This window comes from Gorilla gorilla, chromosome 8 (genome assembly GCF_029281585.2).
Source record: "Gorilla gorilla gorilla isolate KB3781 chromosome 8, NHGRI_mGorGor1-v2.1_pri, whole genome shotgun sequence".
NCBI lineage: Eukaryota > Metazoa > Chordata > Mammalia > Primates > Hominidae > Gorilla > Gorilla gorilla.
In genome coordinates this window covers 86606570-86630186 of record NC_073232.2, presented here as the reverse complement: position 1 = coordinate 86630186, position 23617 = coordinate 86606570, and the positions used below count along the sequence as shown (strand labels likewise).

Sequence of the window (23617 nt, the reverse complement as noted above, 5' to 3'; positions counted from 1 at the left end):
CCTAAGGGAGGCTCTGCACTGGTGGATTTTGCTACGAAGTTCTGGGGGAAGCTGCCCATAGGAATCTGCCATGCCAGGGACCTTACCAGGAAGCCATCCATCAGGTGATGCTGTTGAAATTTTCTGGGGGTGAGTACTATAAAATATACTACACACTACCTGAGGAAGAAGCAGAGAGAGATACACAGAACTAGGAAGAAAAGCTTCTTCCTCTTCTAGTGCCTCTTCAGGACCCTCTACTGAAAAAGGCTAACATCAGGCCACCTGTCAGGGAAGAAATATTCCACTATCACGGACAAGACAGTGAAGAATAGATTTTTGAGATGAGATGCAGTAAATTGATGCCATTATTTTTGACTCAATTTATGATTTGCGGCTTCTTATTTGGAATATTTCCTTTGTCTATAGAATTTCCATAGGTCTGCTTCTCTTCCACCTATTCTGTGTTCCTTGCTATATCTTCCCTACACCCAAGCTCAGACTTCTAGTGCATTGCCCAGCATTCACTTCCTGCTGTTATATCCTACTCTCATTCCAGTCATTACAAAAATGAAGTCTCTGTTCTAAATCCCCAGTGCTAGAATTTATCTTTGCTAAGTCCTTGACTTCATTTTTTCCCCACCTTTTCCTCCTAGCATAAGGATTGGAGATGTCTACATGGGTGGATCTCTGAATTTAGGGCAAGCAATTATTTTAGCATTACTCTTGTAAATATTCTGTGCCATTTTCCTGTCAAAACTTTCTGACCCCAATTGCTATTCTGCTTGTTTATGTCTCCACACATTGGCTGTTTGTAGGTTTCTTTTGCTGTGGTTTTTGGACACTCATTCTTGCTGAATTTTCTTTAAGTAAACTTATTACCTAGAATAGTAATTATGGTCATCTTATTCTGTGAATCTTGCTGTTTCTTTCCACGGGTTGTTATTTTTTAGCTTGATCTATTCCAAAGGTCTCAAGACAGCCAAATATGTCACAGTCTTCCCCATGCAGACTGGAAAAATGCTAGTTCCATAGATCTTTATATTTTAACTTCTGGGAGTTAGTAATAGACAGTATTAGCCTTTGAGAGAAAATTACTATCTTTAGATAATTTACTACAGTAAGGGTATTCTTAAAAAGAATTTATGGGAAACAATTTAGAATTACTCTTGTAAATATTTTGAGTTGCATTTATTGTTATTGGACTTGCTTAAAATTCCTATATATTAAAGCAATAAACAGACAGTTAGATTTCAGGCTTTACATGTAAAAACCATCACTGAGCTATAGTTCTATTCATAGATAATTGCTCATATAAATATATTTGCAAAATATTGTATCATTACTTGGCTATAGCTATAGATAAGAAAAATATAAAAATTACTTTGATTTAATAAAGGAAATAATGAAATTTATTTGAGGTATGGGAACAAAATGGGTATTTACTAAGTAACTGGTTAATTTTATTATTTTAGATAAGTAAAGATCAAACTCTTTTACAAGCAGAGCCTCCAAAACCTGACAAAACAGCCATTTTAAATATTGCAGAAATAGTAAGGCTTGTACAAAGATTTGAAGAACTGAAGAATCGCCTTAAACAGAGGTCTAAATCCTCCGTGAAAGTCATGTTGTCTAAAATTATGTAAGTGAAATATAAGAACTAATTGAATTAAAAACAGTAAGAAAGGGTATATAATTAGCACTGAATGTAAGATAATGGGTCAGATATGATGGCTATACACAGAGCTTCTTAGTCAAATCAGGTCTAGTCAGCTTGTTTCTATTTGCAATTTTAAATAATCTGAGATGTACAATACAGGAGACATTCGCTGCATGTGGCTATGCAAATTCAATGTAGAAAATCAGTTTCTTAGTCACACTAGCCGCATTTAAAGTGCTTAGTACCTACATGTGGCTGTTATTAGAAAGTTATATTGGACATTGCTAGCTTTGAAATATCTGGCTTATAAACTCTTCTCTCAGTTTGATTAGGAAACTCCTAGTAATAAATAGGAAACTAAGATCTAATGAAATACTTCATTGTTCATGAACACCTTCATTAATTATATTAACAGCTTATCAAGTAAAATTTTTACATTTATAAGCAACCATGTTTTTGCATTAGACAGATAAAACATTCTGTTTTTGTGTTAAAATAGAATATACGTACCCGTAGTTGGGAGGGGCCACTAGTTATGCAGTTACTTTAGTGATATCTCTGTCAATAACTGAAAATAATGAAGAGAATGGTACTTGAGTTGGCTCCTGGGGGTTGCATAACTAGATCCTTGGTTCAAAGATTAAGGTTTAGACCATATTCATACTTGACATTTAAGTGTCTGCTGTGTACTAGCGATTTTTGTAGTAACTTTACATGTATAATCTTTGATTTTCATAACTACTTTATGAGAAAGGTACTATTATACCCCAATTTTAATGAGAATAAACTGAAGCCAATAGAGGTTAAGTAATATACCTGGCTGAGGTCATATAATTAGTAAATGGATGAAACAGGTTTTGACCCAAAGGTCAGGTAGTCTCATTCCGGAACTTATGTCCTTCATCATTATACGATTGATAATAATACTTCGACAAAAAGATACCTCATGTTTCTAACAATTTATTTTTGCTGTTTTTGTTGTGAATGTTTTTGGTATACTTAATTATATTCATGGCCTACATGGAATTCATATAATTACATAGTTTAGTTTGACTTTTCAACTTGTAACTTGTAAGTTTACCTCAGTGTCTGTGAGTAAAGATTAAAGACGTTTAATTTTTATTCTACAAACTTCATATGTCTGGACTTCACATTTTAGTTATTTTAGTGTAATTTAAACTCTTACTCTTTGATATATTAAAAAATATTTCATTTATTGAACTTTAACAGGGATAAAGAAAATCGACCAGAAACAATGAAAAGTTGTGAAGCTCTGGCACAGAAAATTGAAGGTGATAATATTTTATATATGTTTATCCTTAAAAATTTTATTAAAAATTTTGTTATTATTTTTTATCTTTTAAAGAGAGGGTCTCACTCTGTCACCCATGCTGGAGTGTAGTGGCATGAATATCGCTCACTGCAGCCTCAAACTCTTGGGCTCAAGTGATCCTCTCTGCTCAGCCTTTTGAGGTAGCTAGGACCACAGGCACAGGCCACTGAGGCCAGCTGATTTTTTTTTTTTTGTGCAGATGGAGGTCTCACTATGTTGCCCAGGCTGGTCTTGAACTTCTGGCCTCAAGTGATCCTCCCACCTCGGGCTCCTAAAATGTTGGGATTACAGGCATGAGCCACCATGCCCGGCATGTTTGACTTTTGTGGGGTTTCCTAAGTGTATGAACATTTTGAGACTTAAAGTTAAAAATTTACAGTTATAAAATTATACAATGGTAAATTTAGATAATACTTAATAGTGAGTTTGATATTTTAATAAAAGTTTTTATTATGTTCCAAATTCTGGGAACATACAAAATGAATACAATGTGTATCCCCTATACAGACAACAATGTGGTTGTTACTTCCATAAAATTTACAGCTTAGTAAGGATACAAGTACATTATCTAGCATGTTAGTACAGTGTCATGCATGATAAAGGTATGTGGAATTTGCATTGGGTCCACAGAAAGGAGCAATCTGTTCAACCTAAGGAGTTAGAAGACTTTATGCAACTTTAAAGGGTGAATAGGATTTAGTCAAGTAAAGAAGGGAAATATTTGGTATTTTAAGAAGACAATAGTGTGAACAAACAACATGCATAGAGAATTACAACTGGATTGGTATTAGAGTAAGAAGCAATATATAGGGATGAAGTAACAGACGGCCTAGTCATAGTGGGAATGGATGCTCTGCTAAGGAGCTTAGACTTTTTTCAAAAATAATAATCATTGAAGATTTTTTGTAGGATTTAATTTTAGAGAATTTTTTTCCTGATTGCACTGTAGAAGCTAGATTTGGGGACTAGGAGTAGGAAAGGGAAGTTATTATACCTTAGATGTGTGATAAGTACCTGTATTCAGAGACTAGTGAAAAGAAGAAGGGAGTCAGGTTTGAGAAATATTTACTTGAAAGTTGATGATTGGATATGGAAGGAAGGAAGACTAGATAATGATGGTACCATCAATGAATATAAGAGAATACAAGAGCAAAAACAAGTTTTGATGAGAAAGTGATGTTTATAATCAGCTGTTACACACATTCTTTTAAATATTACCATTTCTTACCTGATTAGGAAGATCTGTAGTGTTGGCAGTTATTATTTTTTCAAAGTTTTCTTTCTTCTGAATAAGTTACTAAAATTAAAACAATAAAATTTAAACTCAATTAGTATATATAATTGCCGTTTGAAGTTTATAGTGACAAATACACTTTTACTTCAGAATTCATAGAAGCCCACTCAACTGATGAATTTAAAGATGTTTCTGCAACAGAACCACGTAAGTTTCCACTCATTAAAGCATTATTGTGATAATAACCTCTGTTACATTAATTTCTATAAAGTAATAATTATTAGGTTAACAGTACAGACTCCTTGCCTTGGAGTTTGGAGCCATATAGTTGAGCTGGTTGTCAAGCAAGTATTGAAATTCTTAGTTAAGGATACGTGTTACTGAAACTAGATTCTTTTTTTTTTTTTTTTTTTTGAGACAGAGTCTTGCTCTGTTGCCCAGGCTGGAGTGCAGTGGTATGATCTCAGCTCACTGCAACCTCTGCCTCCTGGGTTCAAGTGATTCTCGTCCCTCAGCCTCTCGAGTAGCTGGGATTACAGGCATGTACCACCACACCCAGCTAACTTTTGTATTTTTTTTTCTTTTTTTTTTAGTAGAGAGAGTTTCACCATGTTGGCCAGGCTGGTCTTGAACTCCTGACCTCAGGTAATCTGCCTGCCTTGGCCTCCCAAAGTGCTGGGATTACAGGCGTGAGCCACTGCGCCCGGCCTAGATTAATTTTTGAGGAGTGCATGTTAGTACATGGAATGGAGAATTTTGAGTTGTGATTAGAACGTACTACTGAAATGTTGGCAGGCCTTTGAGGTGTAGCAGTGATAAATTTAAATAGTTTGTAGATTTTGTTACTAGGAATTATATCCACAAATGCTTTGACTGCAGATGAGTAGTTGTCAGTTCAGGAATATAAAGAACTGCTAGAGCTTGTATGTTAAGTTTATGACTACTTGTCAATAGAAAGGAAATTAACTTACTTATGTCTTAGGGCTGGAGAGAATTTTGAAATAATAGTGTAAAGCACACTATGGAATACAGTTCAAAAGTAGAAAATAATATTTGCTTGGAACAGGTTGCTGGGAATTCTGCCCTCTTTCAACTTCAGCTTTAAACCCAAACATTGCCATGTTTAAACCAAGGACAGCTGCACATCGTACAGCACTCCCAAGTTCTATAGAGATTTGTGGTTGAAGAGAGCTCTGACTGACTAGGTGGGGTAGAAAGGTATATAGAACTTTGGAGTAGATAGTGAAAACCTGTGTATACATCGAGGGGAATCCTTTGTACATCTATGGACCTCTCAAGAGCTCTCTCTTTTTCTCTCTCTCAATCTGTATGGTTGCCTTCCTTCTAATATTGTACCTTGGCTTCCACAAACACTGAACTTTGTTTCCTAAAGTCAAGGTGACCAGTATGCTCTGAGTTCCCCTTCCCTACACTGTGGACTGGCAATTCTAGACAGCAAACTGGGGTCATCACAGGGCCTTTCCACTTTATTTCCATATGTACTGCATTCACTGTTTTCCAATTTCTGAATACCACTGTTTCATGTATTTTTGTCCAGTATTTAAGTGGTTTAAAGTAGAAAAGTAATTCTGGTCCCTGATGCTCCATCATGGATGAAAGCAGAAATCCCTGTACCCACTTATAGTCTAATGGAATACATCTTCCAATCATAAAACCACATTTCAAAAGGATAAAATATAGTTGAGATTTTGCTCATGGTTCTAAAGGGGAGCAGAGGACAGAATTATATTGTACAATATGGAGAAAATGCTTTGCAAATTCGTAAGATCTTTTTTCAGTGGCAGTTGTTTCAGGTTCTTAGCTTTACTAGTATTGACCTACTGTCTTTCTCTGTTGCTGTATTTCACTTGTTTACTATAATTTTCTTTTAAAAGTACCTCCTCTCTTCTTCTCTGGCCACACTTAATCCTCTCTTCCCTTCCTGTTTCCTAAATTCTACTAAATCTTATAGCCTGGCCAGCAAGACAAAAGCTACCTTTGTATTGCACTCTGGTTTTGCTTTCAGATCACAATTTCATCTTGATGTTGCTTCATTTAATAATTAATAGACTATTTTTTAGAGAAGTTTTAGGTTCACAGAAAAATTGAACAGAAATTACAGAGTTCCCATTAGTGCAGTCCCCCCACTTCCCGCATAAAGCTTCCCCTGTTATTAACATTTTGCATTAATGTGATACATTTGTTATGGTTGATGAACCAATTTTGATACATTATTATTAACTAAAGTCCATAGTTTACATCTGGTTTGCTTTTTGCCTTGTACAGCTCAGTGGGTTTTGACAAATGTATCATGTCTTGGATCCACCATTACAGTGTCACAGAATAGTTTAATTGCCCCCAAAATCCCCTGTGTCCCACCTATTCACCTCTTCCTCCATCCACCTGAATCCCTGGAAACCACTAATCTGTTTATTTACTGTTTCTATAGTATTTCCTTTTCAAGAATGTTGTATATTTGATATTATTAGTCTTTCTTTTACCTAACAATGTACAGTTAAAGTTCCTCCATGTCTTTCAATAGTTTGACAGTTTATTTCTTTTTAATTGCTGATAAATAATCAATTTATGGATTTACTACAATTTATCCATTTACCTATGAAAGGGCATCTTGGTTGTTTCCACGTTTTGGCAATTATAAATAAAGCTACTATCAACACTTTTGTCAGGTTTTTGTGTGGATGTAAGTTTTCAGCTCAATTGGGTAAACACAAAGGAGCATGACTGCTAAGTCATATAGTAAGAGTTGTTTAGCATTATAAGAAACTGCCAAATGAGCGTGCAAAGGGGCTGTACCATTTTGCATTCCCCCCTGCAATTGAGGAGAATTCTTGTTGCTCCACATCTTTGTCAGCATTTAGAATTGACAGTGTTTGGGCTTTTAGCCATTCTAATAGTTGTGTAGTGATTTTTCATTGTTTTCATTTGCAGTTCCATGATTATACATGATGATGAGCATGTTTTCATAAGCTTATTTGCCATCTGTTTCATTTCTTTGGTGAGGTATTCAGGTCTTTTACCCATTTTAAAAATTGGGTTATTCGTTTTCTTATTGTTGAGTTTTAAGAGTTCTTTTTATATTTTGGATACAAGCCTTGTATCAGATATGTGTTTGGCAAAGATATTCTCTCAGTCTGTGGCTTATCTTTTCATTCTTTTAGCAGTGTCTTTTGCAGAGCCAGAATAAAGTCAAACTTACCATTTTTTTTTATTTCACGAATTGTGCTTTAGGTGTTGTATGTAAAAATTCATCTTCAAACCCAAAGTTACCTAGATAGTCTCTTCTACTGTCTTGTAAAAGTTTTATAGTTTTGCATTTTACATTTATAACTATGATCCATTTTGAGTTAATTTTTTTTATTTTTGAGATGGAGTCTCGTTCTGTCGCTGGAGTACAATGGTGCAATCTCGACCCACTGCAACCTCCGCCTCCCTGTTCAAGTGATTCTCCTGCCTCAGCCTCCCTAGCAGCTGGGACCACAGGCGTGTGCCACCACGCCTGGCTAATTTTTGTATTTTTAGTAGAGTTGGGGTTTCACCATGTTGGTCAGGCTGGTCTCGAACTCCTGACCTCGTGATCCGCCTGCCTCAGCCTCCCAAAGTACTGGGATTACAGGCGTGAGCCACTGCACCCAGCCCATTTTGAGTTAATTTTTGTGAGAACTGTAAAGTCTATGTCTAGAGTCATTGTTTTTTTTTTGCATTTGGATGTCCAGTTGTTTCAGCATCATTTGTTGAGAAGAGTACTCTTTCTTCACTGAGTTGCCTTTGTTCCTTTGCCAAAGATCAGTTGCGTATATTTGTGAGTCTGTTTTTGGGCTCTTTATTCTGTTTGCTTGTCTGTCTATTTTGGCAGTGCTACATGTCTTGATTACTTTAGCTTTTAGTAAGTATTGAAGTTGGGTAGTGTCAGTCCTCCAACTTTGTTGTTCTTCAACATTGTGTTGACTTCTCTGGGTCTATTAAACTTTATAAACTTTAGAAACAATTTGTTGGTATCCAAAAAATACCTTGCTGGGATTTTGATTGAGATTGCATTGAATCTATAGATTAAATGGACAAGAACTTGTATCTTAACAATATTGTATCTTTCATTCTATGAACATGAAATATCTCTCCATTTATTTAGATCTTATTTACTTTCTTTCATCAGAGTAATGAACTTTTCCTCATATAGATCTTGTACATATTTTCTTTTAGATTTACACTGAAGTGTTGAAATTTCAGTGCTACTATAAATGGTGTTAATATCTATAATTTAAAATTCAAGTACAAATACTTCATTGCTGGTATATAGGAAAGCAATTGCAATTAACTTTTGTGTCCTGTAAATTTGCAATAATTGTTTATTACTAGATATTGGTGATTCTTTGGGATATTCTATAGAGACAGTCACATTGTCTAACAGACAGTGTTACTTCTTCCTTCTGATTTTCTTTTCTTATATTATTGCATTAGCTAGGACTTCCAGTATGATGTTAAATAGCATGGTAAAAATGGACATGCTTGCCTTCTTCCTGATCTTAGGGAGGAAGCATTTAGGATTTCACTGTAAGTATGATGTTAGCTCTAAACTTTTTGTAGATTTTCTTTATCAAACTGAGGAAGCTTGCTTCTATTTTATTTATAATTTACAAAGAGTTTTTTAAAATTATGGGTAGGTGTTAGATTTTGTCAAATACGTTTTCTGCATTTATTGATATGATCGTATGATTTTTTTTCTTTAGCATGTAGATTACATTAATTGATTTTTGAATATTGGACTAGCCTTACGTACCTGGAATAACCCATTTGGTTGTGTTGTATAGTTCTTTCTATACATTTATGTATGTGATTTGCTAATGTTTTGTTGAGGATTTTCACATATGTATTCATGAAAGATATTCATCTGTAGTTTTCTTTTCTTGTAATGTCTTTGTCTGGCTTTGGTATTGGAGTGATACTGGCCTCATAGAATGAGTCAGGAAATGTTCCCTGTGTTTCTGTCTTCTGGAAGAGATCATAAAGAATTGGCATAATTTCTTAGTTAAATGTTTGGTAGAATTTGCCAAGTGAAACCATCTGAGCATAGTACCTGCTGTTTTGGAAGGTTATTAATTATTGATTCAATTTCTTTTAAATAGGCCTATTCATAATATCAATTTCTCCTTTGTGAGTTTTGGTAGATTGTGAGTTTCCAAGAATTTGTCCATATAATCTAAATTATCAAATTTATTAGCATAAGTTATTTATAGTATTTGTTTATTGTCCCTTTATGTCCGTGTGGTCAGTAGTGATGGTCCCTCTTTCTTTTTTTGCAAATAGAAATAATTTTATTTCTTGCTTTCGTATTTGGACACCTTTTATTTCTTTTCTTGCTTAATTGCTCTAGCTAGGAATTCCAGCACTATGTTGAATAGAAGTGGCAAGAATGGGCATCTTTATCTTGTTCTTCATCTTAGAGGAAAATCTTTCAACTTTTCACTGTTGACTGTGTAGCTGTGGGCTTGTGATAGTTGACCATTATTGTTTTGAAGTAATTCCTTCTGTATCTAATTTGTTATTTTTGTCATGAAAGGATGTTGAATTTTTTCAAATGTTTTTCCCCATGTATTGAGGCTATCATATGATTTTTGTATTTTATTCTAGTAATACAGTATATCACATTTATTTGCATATTTTGAACCATCTTTGCACTGCAGGGTTCAGTCCCACTTGGTCATAGTGAATGATTCTTTTAATGTGCTGTCAATTCAGTTTGCTAGTATTTTGTTAAAGATATTTGTATCCATATTCATCAGAGATATTGGACTGTGTTTTCTTTTCTCATAGCGTCTTTGTCTGGCTTTGGTATTAGGGTAATACTAACCTTGAAAAATAGTTCAGAAGTATTCCTTCCTCTTCAAGATTTTCGAAGAATTCGAGAAGGATTCTACTAGTTCTTTAAATGTTGGGTAGAATTAGGCCATAAAACCACTGGGTCCTGGTTTTTTCTTTTTTTTTTTTTAGTGGGGGATTTTATCACTGAGTCAGTCTTCTTATTAATTACTAGTCTGTTCAGACTTTCTGTTTCTTTTTTTTTTTTTTTTTTTTTTTTTTTGAGACGGAGTCTCGCTCTGTCGCCCAGGCTGGAGTGCAGTGGCGCTATCTCGGCTCACTGCAAGCTCCGCCTCCTGGGTTCTCGCCATTCTCCTGCCTCAGCCTCCCGAGTAGCTGGGACTACAGGCGCCCGCCACCACGCCCGGCTAATTTTTAGTATTTTTAGTAGAGACGGGGTTTCACCGTGTTAGCCAGGATGGTCTCGATCTCCTGACCTCGTGATCCACCCGCCTCGGCCTCCCAAAGTGCTGGGATTACAGGCGTGAGCCACCGCGCCCAGCCTTTCTGTTTCTTCATGATTTAGTCTTGGTGGGTTGTATGTGTCTATGAATTATCCAGTTATTTTAGGGTATCTAATTTGTGGGTGTATAAATGTTCACAGTAGTCTTTATCCTTTGTATTTTTGTGGTATCAGTTATTATGTCTCTTCTTTCTTTTCCAATGTTACTTGAGTCTTGCTGTTTTTTGTTAGTCCAGCTAAAGTCTTGTCAATTATGTTTATCTTTTCAAAAACCAAATCTTAGTTTTGTTGAACTTTTCTATGATTTTTCTAGTCTCTATTTTATGTACTTCTGCGCTAATCTTTTATTTCCTTCCTTTTACTAACTTTGGGCTCAGTTTGTTCTTTTTCTAGTTCCTTGAGGTGTGACATTACGTTATTTGAGCTCTGTCTTTTTTTAATGTATACTTTATTTATTTACTTATTTATTTAGAGACAGGGTCTTGCTCTGTTCCCCAGGCTGGAGTAGAGTGATGTGATCATAGCTCACTCCAACCTCAAACTCCTGGCCTCAAGTGATTCTCTCACTTAGCCTCCTTAGTAGCTGATATTGCAAGTGTGGGACACTGTGCCCAGCTTGAATGTAGGTTTTTATTGCTATAATCTTCCTTTTAATAACTGCTTTTGCTGCATCACATAAATTTTGGTATGTTTCCATTTTTGTGTGTCATAAGATATTTTTTGATTTGTTTTTGATTTTCTTTTTGACCCATTGTTCAGGAGTATGTTAGTTTCCACATATTTGTAAATCTTTCAATTTTTCTTCAGTTATTGATTTCTAGTTTCATGCCACTGTGATTGGGAAATACTTGATATGATTTTAGCCTTCTTAAATTTTATAAGACTTACTGGCCTAACACAAGATCTGTCCTTTAGAACATTCCATTTGCACTTGAGAAAGCTCTATATTCTCCTGCTGTTGAATGGACTATCTTGTATATGTCTGTTAGGTCCATTGGTGTAAAGTGTGGTTAAAATGTAAGGTTTCCTTATTTGTTTTCTGTCTGGATGATTTGTCCATTATTGAATGTAGAGTACTGAAGGCCTCTGCTATTATTGTATTGCTGTCTATCTCTCTCTTCACATCTATTAATATTTGTTTTATATATTTAGGTGTTGCAATGTTGGGTGTGTATATATTTGTTATATTCTCTTGAGCTTTTTTCATTATATAATAATCTTCTTTGTCTCTTGTGACTGTTTTTGATTTAAAGTATCTGGTCTGATGTCCAAGTATAGCCACAGCTGCTCATTTATTGGTTTCTAATTGCATGGAGTATCTACTTACATCCCTTCACATTTATTCTGTGAGTAAGCAGCAGGTAGTCTTGTTTTTTATTCATTCAGCCCTTCTGTGTCTTTGAATTGAATAATTTGATCCATTTACTCTCAAGTTACCTTTAATAAATAAGGACTTACTATTGCCATTCTGTTAATTGCTTTTTAGCTGTTTTGTAGATCCTTTGTTCTTTTATTCCGTTTGCTATCTTCCTTTGTGATTTGTTGATATACTTTTACTCCCCTCTAAGCATTTTATGTTTTTGATGTTATAATTCACATATTTTATATTGAATTTTATTAAGAAACTATTGTAGCTATAGGTATTTTGTTTTTTACCCTTTATTCTGTAGACATAAGTGATTTACAGACTACTGTTACAATATTATGGTATGTAATTTTACTATATACACACTTTCACCAGTGAGTTTTATACTTTCATATGTATTTGTGCTACTACTTAGTGTCCTTTCATTTCAGATTGAAGAGCTCCCTTTATCATTTTTGTAAGGCAAGCCTGATGATGATGAACTCCCTGAGCTTTTGTCAGAGAAAGTATCATTCCTTCATTTTTGTAGACCAGATTTTCTGGGTAAGGTATTCTTGGTTGGCAGTTTTTTTCTTCCAGAACTTTGAAAATATCTTCTTACTCTCTCTTAGACTGCAAAATTTTCACTGCTGATAAGCCCTATGGGGATTCTCTCTGTGTGAGGAAGCTCTTTTCTTTGTTGCTTTCAAGATTCTCTTTTTGTCTTTAATTTTTGACTGTTTGGTTATAATACATTTTGGTGGAATATTCTTTGGGTTGTACCCGTTTGGAGACGTTTTATCTTTCTGATGTTTATATCTTTCCCTATATTTGGGACATTTTGAGCCATTATTTCTTCAAATAAGCTTTCTGCCCCTTTTTCTTTTCTTCTTTTTTAATTCCTATAATGTAAATGATAACACTCTTGATGCTGTCCCATAAATCCTGTAGGCTTTATTTATTTTATTTTTCAGAATTAAAAAATTTAAATTTTTACATATTTAGAGGAGATAACTGCAGATTTCTTACATGTATATATTGTGTCGTGGTGAAGTCTGGGCTTTTAGTGTACCCATCACCTGAATAGTGAACATTGTATCCAATAGGTAATAGCCTTTAAAATTCCTTTTTATTCTTTATTCTTTTTTTCCTAACTGTATATTTTCAAATAACTTTCTTTAAGTTTACAGATTCTTTCTTCTCCTTGATGAATTATACAGTTGACATATTTTTTACTTATCTTTTCTAATTTTAATTTTATTAATTATATTCTTTGGCATCAGAATTTCTTTTTTTTTATTATACTTTAAGTTTTAGGGTACATGTGCACAACGTGCAGGTTAGTTACATATGTATACATGTGCCATGTTGGTGTGCTGCACCCAGTGACTCGTCATTTAACATTAGGTATATCTCCAAATGCTATCCCTCCCACCTCCCCCAACCCCACAACAGGCCCCGGTGTGTGATGTTCCCTTTCCTGTGTCCATGTGTTCTCATTGTTCAATTCCCACCTATGAGTGAGGACATGCGGTGTTTGGTTTTTTGTCCTTGCGATAGTTTGCTGAGAATGATGGTTTCCAGCTTCATCCATGTCCCTACAAAGGACATGAACTCATCCTTTTTTATGGCTGCATAGTATTCCATGGTGTATACGTGCCACATTTTCTTAATCCAGTCTATCATTGTTGGACATTTGGGTTGGTTCCAAGTCTTTGCTATTGTGAATAGTGCCGCAATAAACATACGTGTGCATGTGTCTTTATAGCAGCATGATTTATAATCCTTTGGGTATATACCCAGTAATGGGATGGCTGGGTCAAATGGTATTTCTAGTTCTAGATCCTTGAGGAATCACCACACTGACTTCCACAATGGTTGAACTAGTTTACAGTCCCACCAACAGTGTAAAAGTGTTCCTATTTCTCCACATCCTCTCCAGCACCTGTTGTTTCCTGACTTTTTAATGATCACCATTCTAACTGATGTGAGATGGTATGTCATTGTGGTTTTGATTTGCATTTCTCTTATGGCCAGTGATGATGAGCATTTTTTCATGTGTCTTTTGGCTGCATAAAAGTCTTCTTTTGAGAAGTGTCTGTTCATACCCGTTGCACACTTTTTGATGGGGTTGTTTGTTTTTTTCTTCCAAATTTGTTTGAGTTCATTGTAGATTCTGGATATTAGCCCTTTGTCAGATGAGTAGATTGCAGAAATTTTCTCCCATTCTGTAGGTTGCCTGTTCACTCTGATGGTAGTTTCTTTTGCTGTGCAGAAGCTCTTTAGTTTAATTAGATCCCATTTGTCAATTTTGGCTTCTGTTGCCATTGCTTTTGGTGTTTTAGACATGAAGTCCTTGCCCATGCCTATGTCCTGAATGGTATTGCCTAGGTTTTCTTCTAGGGTTTTTATGGTTTCAGGTCTAACATTTAAGTCTTTAATCCATCTTGAATTGATTTTTGTATAAGGTGTAAGGAAGAGATCCAGTTTCAGCTTTCTACATATGGCCAGCCAGTTTTCCCAGCACCATTTATTAAATAGGGAATCCTTTCCCCATTTCTTGTTTTTGTCAGGTTTGTCAAAGATCAGATGGTTTTCGATGTGTGGTATTATTTCCGAGGTCTCTATTCTGTTCCATTGGTCTATATCTCTGTTTTGGTACCAGTACCATGCTGTTTTGGTTACTGTAGCCTTGTAGTATAGTTGGAAGTCAGGTAGCGTGATGCCTCCAGCTTTGTTCTTTTGACTTGGGATTGACTTGGCAATGTGGGCTCTTTTTTGGTTCCACATGAACTTTAAAGTAGTTTTTTCGAATTCTGTGAAGAAAGTCATTGGTAGCTTGATGCGGATGGCATTGAATCTATAAATTACCTTGGGCAGTATGGCCATTTTCACAATATTGATTCTTCCTATCCATGAGCATGGAATGTTCTTCCATTTATTTGTGTCCTCTTTTATTTTGCTGAGCAGTGGTTTGTAGTTCTCTTTGAAGAGGTCCTTCACATGCCCTGTAAGTTGTATTGCTAGGCATTTTATTCTCTTTGAAGCAATTGTGAATGGGAGTTCAGTCATGATTTGGCTCCCTGCTTGTCTGTTATTGGTATATAGGAATGCTTGTGATTTTTGCACATTGATTTTGTATCCTGAGACTTTGCTGAAGTTGCTCATCAGCTTAAGGAGATTTTGGGCTGAGACAATGGGGTTTTCTAAATATACAGTCATGTCATCTGCAAACAGGGACAATTTGACTTCCTCTTTTCCTAATTGAATACCCTTTATTTCTTTCTCTTGCCTTATTACCATGGCCAGAACTTCCAATACTATGTTGAATAGGAGTGGTGAGGGAGGGCATTGCTGTCTTGTGCCAGTTTTCAAAGGGAATGCTTCCAGTTTTTGCCCATTCAGTATGATATTGGCCGTGGGTTTGTCATAAATAGCTCTTATTATTTTGAGATATGTCCCATCAATTACCCAGTTTATTGAGAATTTTTAGTATGAATGGCTGTTGAATTTTGTCAAAGGCCTTTTCTGCATCTATTGAGATAATTGTGTGGTTTTTGTCATTGGTTCTGTTTATATGCTGGATTACGTTTATTCATTTGTGCATTTTGAACCAGCCTTGCATCCCAGGGATGAAGCCCACTTGATCATGGTGGATAAGCTTTTTGATGTGCTGCTGAATTTGGTTTGCCAGTATTTTACTGAGGATTTTTGCATCGATGTTCATCAGGGATATTGGTCTAAAATTCTCTTTCTTTGTTGTGTCTCTGCCAGGCTTTGGTATCAGGATGATGCTGACCTCATAAAATGAGTTAGGGAGCATTCCCTCTTTTTCTATTGATTGGAATAGTTTCAGACGGTGTGGTACCAGCTCCTCCTTGTAGCTCTGGTAGAATTCGGCTGTGAATCCATCTGGTCCTGGACTTTTTTTGGTTGGTAAGCTATTAATTATTGCCTCAATTTCAGAGCCTGTTATTGGTTTATTCAGAGATTCAACTTCTTCCTGGTTTAGTCTTGGGAGGGTGTGTCGGGGAATTTATCCATTTCTTCTAGATTTTCTAGTTTATTTGCATAGAGGTGTTTATAGTATTCTCTGATAGCAGTTTGTATTTCTGTGGGATTGGTGGTGATATCCCCTTTATCATTTTTTATTGCGTCTATTTGATTCTTCTTTCTTTTCTTCTTTATTAGTCTTGCTAGCGGTCTATCAATTTTGTTGATCTTTTCAAAAAATCAGCTCCTGGACTCACTGAATTTTTGAAGGGTTTTTTTTGTGTCTCTATTTCCTTCAGTTCTGCTCTGATCTTAGTTATTTCTTGCCTTCTGCTAGCTTTTCAGTGTGTTTGCTCTTGCTTCTCTAGTTCTTTTAATTGTAATGTTAGGGTGTCCATTTTAGAGATCTTTCCTGCTTTCTCTTGTGGGCATTTAGTGCTATAAATTTCCCTCTACACACTGCTTTGAATGTGTCCCAGAGATTCTAGGATGTTATGTCTTTGTTCTTGTTGGTTTCAAAGAACATCTTTATTCCTGCCTTCATTTCATTATTTACCCAGTAGTCATTCAGGAGCAGGTTGTTCAGTTTCCATGTATTTGAGCGGTTTTGAGTGAGTTTCGTAATCCTGAGTTCTAGTTTGATTGCACTGTGGTCTGAGAGACAGTTTGTTATAATTTCTGTTCTTTTACATTTGCTGAGGAGTGCTTTACTTCCAACTATGTGGTCAATTTTGGAATAAGTGCTGTGTGGTGCTGAGAAGATTATATATTCGGTTGATTTGGAGTGGAGAGTTCTGTAGATGTCTATTAGGTCCACTTGGTGCAGAGCTGAGTTCAATTCCTGGATATCCTTGTTAACTTTCTGTCTCGTTGATCTGTCTAATGTTGACAGTGGGGTGTTAAAGTCTCCCATTATTATTGTGTGGGAGTCTACATCTCTTTCTAGGTCTCCAAGGATTTGCTTTATGAATCTGGGTGCTCCTGTATTGGGTACATATATATTTAGGATAGTTAGCTCTTCTTGTTGAATTGATCCCTTTACCATTATGTAATGGCCTTCTTTGTCTCTTTTGATCTTTGTTGGTTTAAAGTCTGTTTTATCAGAGACTAGGATTGCAACCCCTGCCTTTTTTTGTTTTGCATTTGCTTGGTAGATCTTCCTCCATCCCTTTATTTTGAGCCTGTGTGTGTCTCTGCACGTGAGATGGGTTTCCTGAATACAGCACACTGATGGGTCTTGACTCTTTATCCAATTTGCCAGTCTGTGTCTTTTAATTGGAGCATTTAGCCCGTTTACATTTAAGGTTAATATTGTTATGTGTGAATTTGATCCTGTCATTATGATGTTAGCTGGTTATTTTGCTCGTCAGTTGATGCAGTTTCTTCCTAGCCTTGATGGTCTTTGCAATTTGGCATGTTTTTGCAGTGTCTGGTACCAGTTGTTCCTTTCCATGTTTAGTGCTTCCTTCAGGAGCTCTTTTAGGGCAGGCCTGATGGTGACAAAATCTCTCAGCATTTGCTTGTCTGTAAAGGATTTTATTTCTCCTTCACTTATGAAGCTTAGTTTGGCTGGATATGAGATTCTGGGTTGAAAATTCTTTTCTTTAAGAATGTTGAATATTGGCCCCCACTCTCTTCTGGCTTGTAGAGTTTCTGCCGAGAGATCAGCTGTTAGTCTGATGGGCTTCCCTTTGTCGGTAACCGGACCTTTCTCTCTGGCTGCCCTTAACATTTTATCCTTCATTTCAACTTTGGTGAATCTGACAATTATATGTCTTGGAGTTGCTGTTCTCAAGGAGTGTCTTTGTGGTGTTCTCTGTATTTCCTGAATTTGAATGTTGGCCTGCCTTGCTAGATTGGGGAAGTTCTCCTGGATAATATCCTGCAGAGTGTTTTACAACTTGGTTCCATTCTCCCCATCACTTTCAGGTACACTAATCAGATTTGGTCTTTTCACATAGTCCCATATTTCTTGGAGGCTTTGTTTGTTTCTTTTTATTCTTTTTTCTCTAAACTTCTCTTCTTACTTCATTTTGTTCATTTGATCTTCCATCACTGATACCCTTTCTTCCAGTTGATCGAATCGGCTACTGAGGCTTGTGCATTCGTCATGTAGTTCTCGTGCCTTAGTTTTCTGCTCCATCAGTCCTTTAAGGACTTCTCTGCATTGGTTATTCTAGTTAGCCATTCGTCTAATTGTTTTTCAAGGCTTTTAACTTCTTTGCCATGGGTTTGAACTTCCTTTTTTAGCTCAGAGTAGTTTGATTGTCTGAAGCCTTCTTCTCTCAACTCGTCAAAGTCATTCTCCGTCCAGCTTTGTTCCATTGCTGGTGAGGAGCTGCATTCCTTTGGAGGAGGAGAGGCACTCTGATTTTTAGAGTTTCCAGTTTTTCTGCTCTGTTTTTTCCCCATCTTTGTGGTTTTATCTACCTTTGGTCTTTGATGATGGTGACTTACAGATGGGGTTTTGGTGTGGATGTCCTTTCTGTTTGTTAATTTTCCTTCCAACAGTCAGGACCCTCAGCTGCAGGTCTGTTGGAGTTTGCTGGAGGTCCACTCCAGACCCTGTTTGCCTGGGTATCAGCAGCGGAAGCTGCAGAACAGCAGATATTGGTGAACAGCAAATATTGCTGCCTGATCGTTCCTCTGGAAGTTTTGTCTCAGAGGAGTACCTGGCCATGTGAAGTGTCAGTCTGCCCTTTCTGGGGAGTGCCTCCGAGTTAGGCTACTCAGGGGTCAGGGACCCACTTGAGGAGGCAGTCTGTCCGTTCTCAGATCTTCAGCTGCGTGCTGGGAGAACCACTACTCTCTTCAAAGCTGTCAGACAGGGACATTTAAGTCTTCAGAGGATTCTGCTGCCTTTTGTTTGGCAATGCCCTGCCCTCAGAGGTGGAGTCTACAGAGGCAGGCAGGCCTCCTTGAGCTGTGGTTGGCTCCACCCAGTTTGAGCTTCCCAGCTGCTTTGTTTACCTATTCAAGCCTCGGCAATGGCAGGCGCCCCTCCCTCAGCCTCGCTGTGGCCTTGCAGTTTGATCTCAGCCTGCTGTGCTAGCAATGAGTGAGGCTCCGTGGGCACAGGACCCTCCGAGCCATGCGTGGGATATAATCTCCTGGTGTGCTGTTTGCTAAGACCATTGGAAAAGCGCAGTATTAGGGTGGGAGTGACCCGATTTTCCAGGTGCCGTCTGTCACCCCTTTCTTTGACTGGGAAAGGGAATTCCCTGATCCCTTGTGCTTCCCGGGTGAGGCAATGCCTTGCTGTGCTTCGGCTGACACTCGGTGCGCTGCACCCAGTGTCCTGCACCCACTTTCCGACACTCCCCAGTGAGATGAACCCGGTACCTCAGTTGGAAATGCAGAAATCACCCGTCTTCTGCGTCGCTCATGCTGGGAGCTGTAGACTGGAGCTGTTCCTATTTGGCCATCTTGGCTCCAACCCCCCAGCATCAGAATTTCTGTATGGTTCTTCTGTATGATTTCTATCACTCTGTTAAACTTCTCATTTTGTTTGTGTATTGTTTTTCTGATTTTTGTTAAGTTGTCTATCAGTGTTTTCTTATAGCTTACTGAGCTTCCTTAAAACTATTATTGTAATATTTCATCAGATATTGATAGAGTCACTTCTTCTAGACTTTATGGACTAGTTTTATATGAAAAGATCTTCACCTATGGGTGGTTGTGAGTACACTAGCTGGGTGGGGTGTGGCAATTCAGGATCCAGTGAGGATGTGGCAGTTTAGTGTCCATGTAGCTTTTTCGGCTGTGGTTGATATGGGTAAAAATTTCAGTGGTGTACAGTGGCCAAGGCTGTAGGTATCTGCAACAGTGGCAAAGCCTGACAGAATTCTTCTAATCTCTTTTACTTCCCTAAGGGAAGCTGTGGCAGAGGTGACACCTCTTGGTTCTGGATTTGGCTGGTGGGTGTGCTTCTAGTGACAGTGGTACTAATGTCTGATGCATGATACCTGTGGAGTGGTCAAGGAGCTTAGATCTGGGAGCACAGGCATGTATGGATTGACAGTGGCTTTGGGGTCCAGATGCTAGTGTGTGCAAGTCTATTGCTGCTCTGAGGACTGTGATATGGATATCCCTGCTGCATTGATGGTTCTGGTGTCTAGAATGCAGGCACTTGTTGAGTGGTTGCAGAGCCACATTCTGGAATGTGGTCACACCTGGAGAGCAACAGTTGCGTGGGCTAGCTTGTTGTGGTGGTAGCTCTGATGTCTGACGCATGTGCAGTCAGAGTCTCAAAGAGTTGCAGCAGAGCTGAGGTTGCAGCCCACATGTGTACTGAGAGACTGCAGATTCAGGGCCCTGGGCAAGGCTAGCATGTAAAGCCAGTGGCTCTGGTGACTATATTATACATGTGCATGGTGCAGCCTTAGAGATGTGGACTGAAGTGTGAACACATGCAGAGCAACAGTGGTTCCAGGATTGAGCTGTGGCTTAGCTCACTGTGGCAGTGGCTCAGATACCTGAAGCATAGGATTCCTAGAGGAGTGGCAGAGCTAGGGTTCATTGTGCAGGCTGGTGCAGAGTGAGCATGGCTCTAGGGCCTCGGGTGGGGCTAGCCCTCAGTGAAGGTGGCTGTGGTGTCTGAGGCATGGGAGTGCGTGATCCAACGTTCAAGCCAGTGCTGGAGCCTGGGTACATATGGAAAGATTGTGACTCTGTGGTCTGGGTCACACATGGAATCGGGGCATGGTGGCTCTGGTCCTGGGTTGGCACAACAGTGGTTCCTTCTTGGTGGTGGATGGAGCAACATTTCTCTTATCTGGGGGTTTAATGGTGGCAGTGGTTATTAGTTATCTCAGTGGTGAGAGCTGTCAGTGTTCTCTGTAGAGCAGGCTACTAGGAACCATGGTGGGACCTGTTGCATGGCTGATAGTGATAGTTCCTGCACTCTTCCTCATTCCTTGCTGTCTCCAGCTGTCTCTGGTATGCTGATCTCCTCAGCTATCCTGTCTGTGTGGTTATTCTCCATTTTTTTGCTTTACTATCTTGCTGCAACTTCTTTGAGACTTTGAGCCCTACCAAGGCCACTTTCATCCATGGATAGCTGTCTAGTGGTTGTTTCTTTGTGGGGAGATGAAGACTGATATCTGCTACTTTCTCATCTTGCTAATGTCATTTTGTGTTCTTCCTTTTTTTCCCCCAGGAATGTTTTGTAATGGCTTTTTCTTCTTTCTGGGGACTGAATTTTCAAATTGTGGCTGAAATAATAGTTGATGTTCCTTGTAGTCCTTTACCATATTTAGGGCAGAATTTAAAATTATCTCATATGCTATGATCAGATTACTCTTAAAATATTGTTTTATTTTGGCCGGGTGCAGTGGCTCACACCTGTAATCCCAGCACTTTGGGAGGCCCAGACGGGCTGATCATGAGGTCAGGAGATTGAGACCATCCTGGCTAACACGGTGAAACCCTGTCTCTACTGAAAATACAAAAAAATTACCTGGGCGTGGTGGTGGGCTCCTGTAGCCCCAGCTACTTGGGAGGCTGAGGCAGGGGAATGGCAGTGAACCCGGGAGGCAGAGCTTGCAGTGAGCTGAGATCGCATCACTGCACTCCAGCCTGGGCGACAGAGCGAGACTCCGCCTCAAAAAAAAAAAAGTTGTTGTTTTATTTTATCATTTACTGTAACTTTTTATGTAAGCATTTTAAATTATTCTCTCTTACCTACAAAAAATTATAAATTTAATTCATATGAAGCTGGCTTCTCCCAATATCCTATTTGAATCTTTGAGGAATATTGACTCTCTCAAAGTAAAGCCTCTGTTTGACTTGGTTTCTTGGTTGTACTTGATATATTTGGTACCCTGAATATATTTTACACATTTCTACTTTTTCTGCCTTTGCTTAGGGTGTTTACTTTTCATTTTTTTCTCTCTAATGAAACTCTGTCCATTCTTTAAGTCTTAGCTTCTTTATGTTTTTCTACTTTATCTTCTCAGCTCCTAAATATTTATTATTCTTCTATACCACTCTTTTGACATGTGGGATAGAAAAAATATAATTAATGTTTAGGAACTCTTGTATGCTTCTATGTTATTTAACATTTTCTTTGTGTCATGTCTTGTTTATCTAGCAGAAAACAGTGCAGGGACTGTCTTCTGTCATATACTTTTTATGTCACAAGATTGAAGAGTCTTGTGGTATTACCCCAATAGTTCATTGATTATTATGGATCATTATTATGTTGGTTCTCTTTTAAGTAGCATCTTAGGTTCTCTTTTGGGTTCTTTGATACAGTTGTAAAGCTTAAGAGGTTAGCTAGATCCTTCCCATAGACCTTATTGACTTAGCAACAGCAACTAAAGCAGTTCTCTTTTAGTATGCTATAGTCCCTCTGATATTCCATATCATAAGAAGGTCACATATGTTGGACATTAATCCAGTTTTGTCTTTTACTAGATATATAGTATTGATCAAGTTATGTAACCTCTTTGAGCCTGAACTTCTTTATTTGAAAATTATGACAGTATCTTATTTTTTAGATTAAGAATAAGAGAATGCAATATAACATGGTGATTTGCACATAATAGGTGTTTAATAAAATGGTAGCTATTCTCCTCATAAGCATTCTGTTAATAGTCATGTAGCCCTGCTAGCCCCTCTTTATGTTTGTTTAGCTTTCACATCTATAGCAGTTATATTTAGCATAGAGCTATAACTTAAGCTATTTATAAAACCTTTAACATTTTTGACTTTTTAAATAATAGAAACTGCTCATTCAATGACTAATCGATTTAATGCCATGTTGAAAGTATTTGAAAACCAGGCAAATATGTTGGAGAGGTAAGCTTTTTTGTTTTTGCATTTTATTATTTTTCTATTTTTAAAAAAAGATAAAATTGTATTTTTCCATATGTAATATGTTCATTGAAAAAAGTATGTGTTTATTGCAGAAATATTGAAAACATAAAGAAGAAAATAACACCTCTATCAACAAATTTAGAATTTCTTATATCAATTTTTATGATTTTATGTATGTATAATTTTTAAATGGAAAGTTATAAACATAGAGAATGTAAAATGAAATGTAAAATATGTGCTATGGGAAAATAGTATATTGGTTCCTAAAAAAATTAAAAACAGAATTACCATATGATCCAGCAATTCCACTTCTGGGCATATATACCCCAAAATTGAAAACAGAGTGTTGAAGGGATGTTTGTACATCCATGTTTGTTGCAGCATTATTCACAACAGCCAAAAGATGGAAGCAACCCACATGTGCAACAATGAATAAATGGATAAACAAAATGTGGCATATACATATAATGAAATTATTATTGAGTCTTAAAGGAAATTCTAATACATGCTACAACATGGATGAACCCTGAGGACATTCTGCTAAGTATAATAAGCCAGCCACAAAAAAGACAAATGCAATTATTCCTCTTACATGAGGTATCTAGAGTAGTGTCAAATTCATAGACACAGAAGATAGAATGATGGTTGCCAGGGGGTGCAGGAGGGGGAAATGGGGAGTTATTGTTTGATGCACACAAAGCTTCAGTTTTACATGAGGAGAAGAGTTCTGGAGATTGGTTGTAAAATAATGTAAAGTTACGTAACACTGCTGAACTATACACTTAAAATGATTAAGATGGTAAATTTTATGTTATATGTATTTTTCCATAGTTAAAAAAGTTAAAAGTTGCGATGATACAAAATGTAGTTTGTGAATATTTTTTCACCTGTAAATTCATTTAATTTCTTTTTAAAAT

General features: G+C 37.2%; 1 protein-coding gene across 30 annotated transcripts in view; it reads left to right on the top strand.

Annotated features, from left to right (window-relative positions):
* Positions 1-23617, top strand: part of CCDC7 (coiled-coil domain containing 7) — a 459676-nt gene that overhangs the window by 51152 nt on the left and 384907 nt on the right. For 29 of the 30 annotated variants that reach the window (XM_063710186.1, XM_063710188.1, XM_063710189.1 and 26 more), the window contains 4 exons: positions 1455-1621; positions 2870-2931; positions 4357-4413; positions 22607-22682. In XM_063710186.1, coding sequence (XP_063566256.1) covers positions 1455-1621; positions 2870-2931; positions 4357-4413; positions 22607-22682 — 362 coding nt within the window. The remainder of the gene's footprint in view (positions 1-1454; positions 1622-2869; positions 2932-4356; positions 4414-22606; positions 22683-23617) is intronic. The other variant, XM_063710209.1, reaches the window with a different exon arrangement.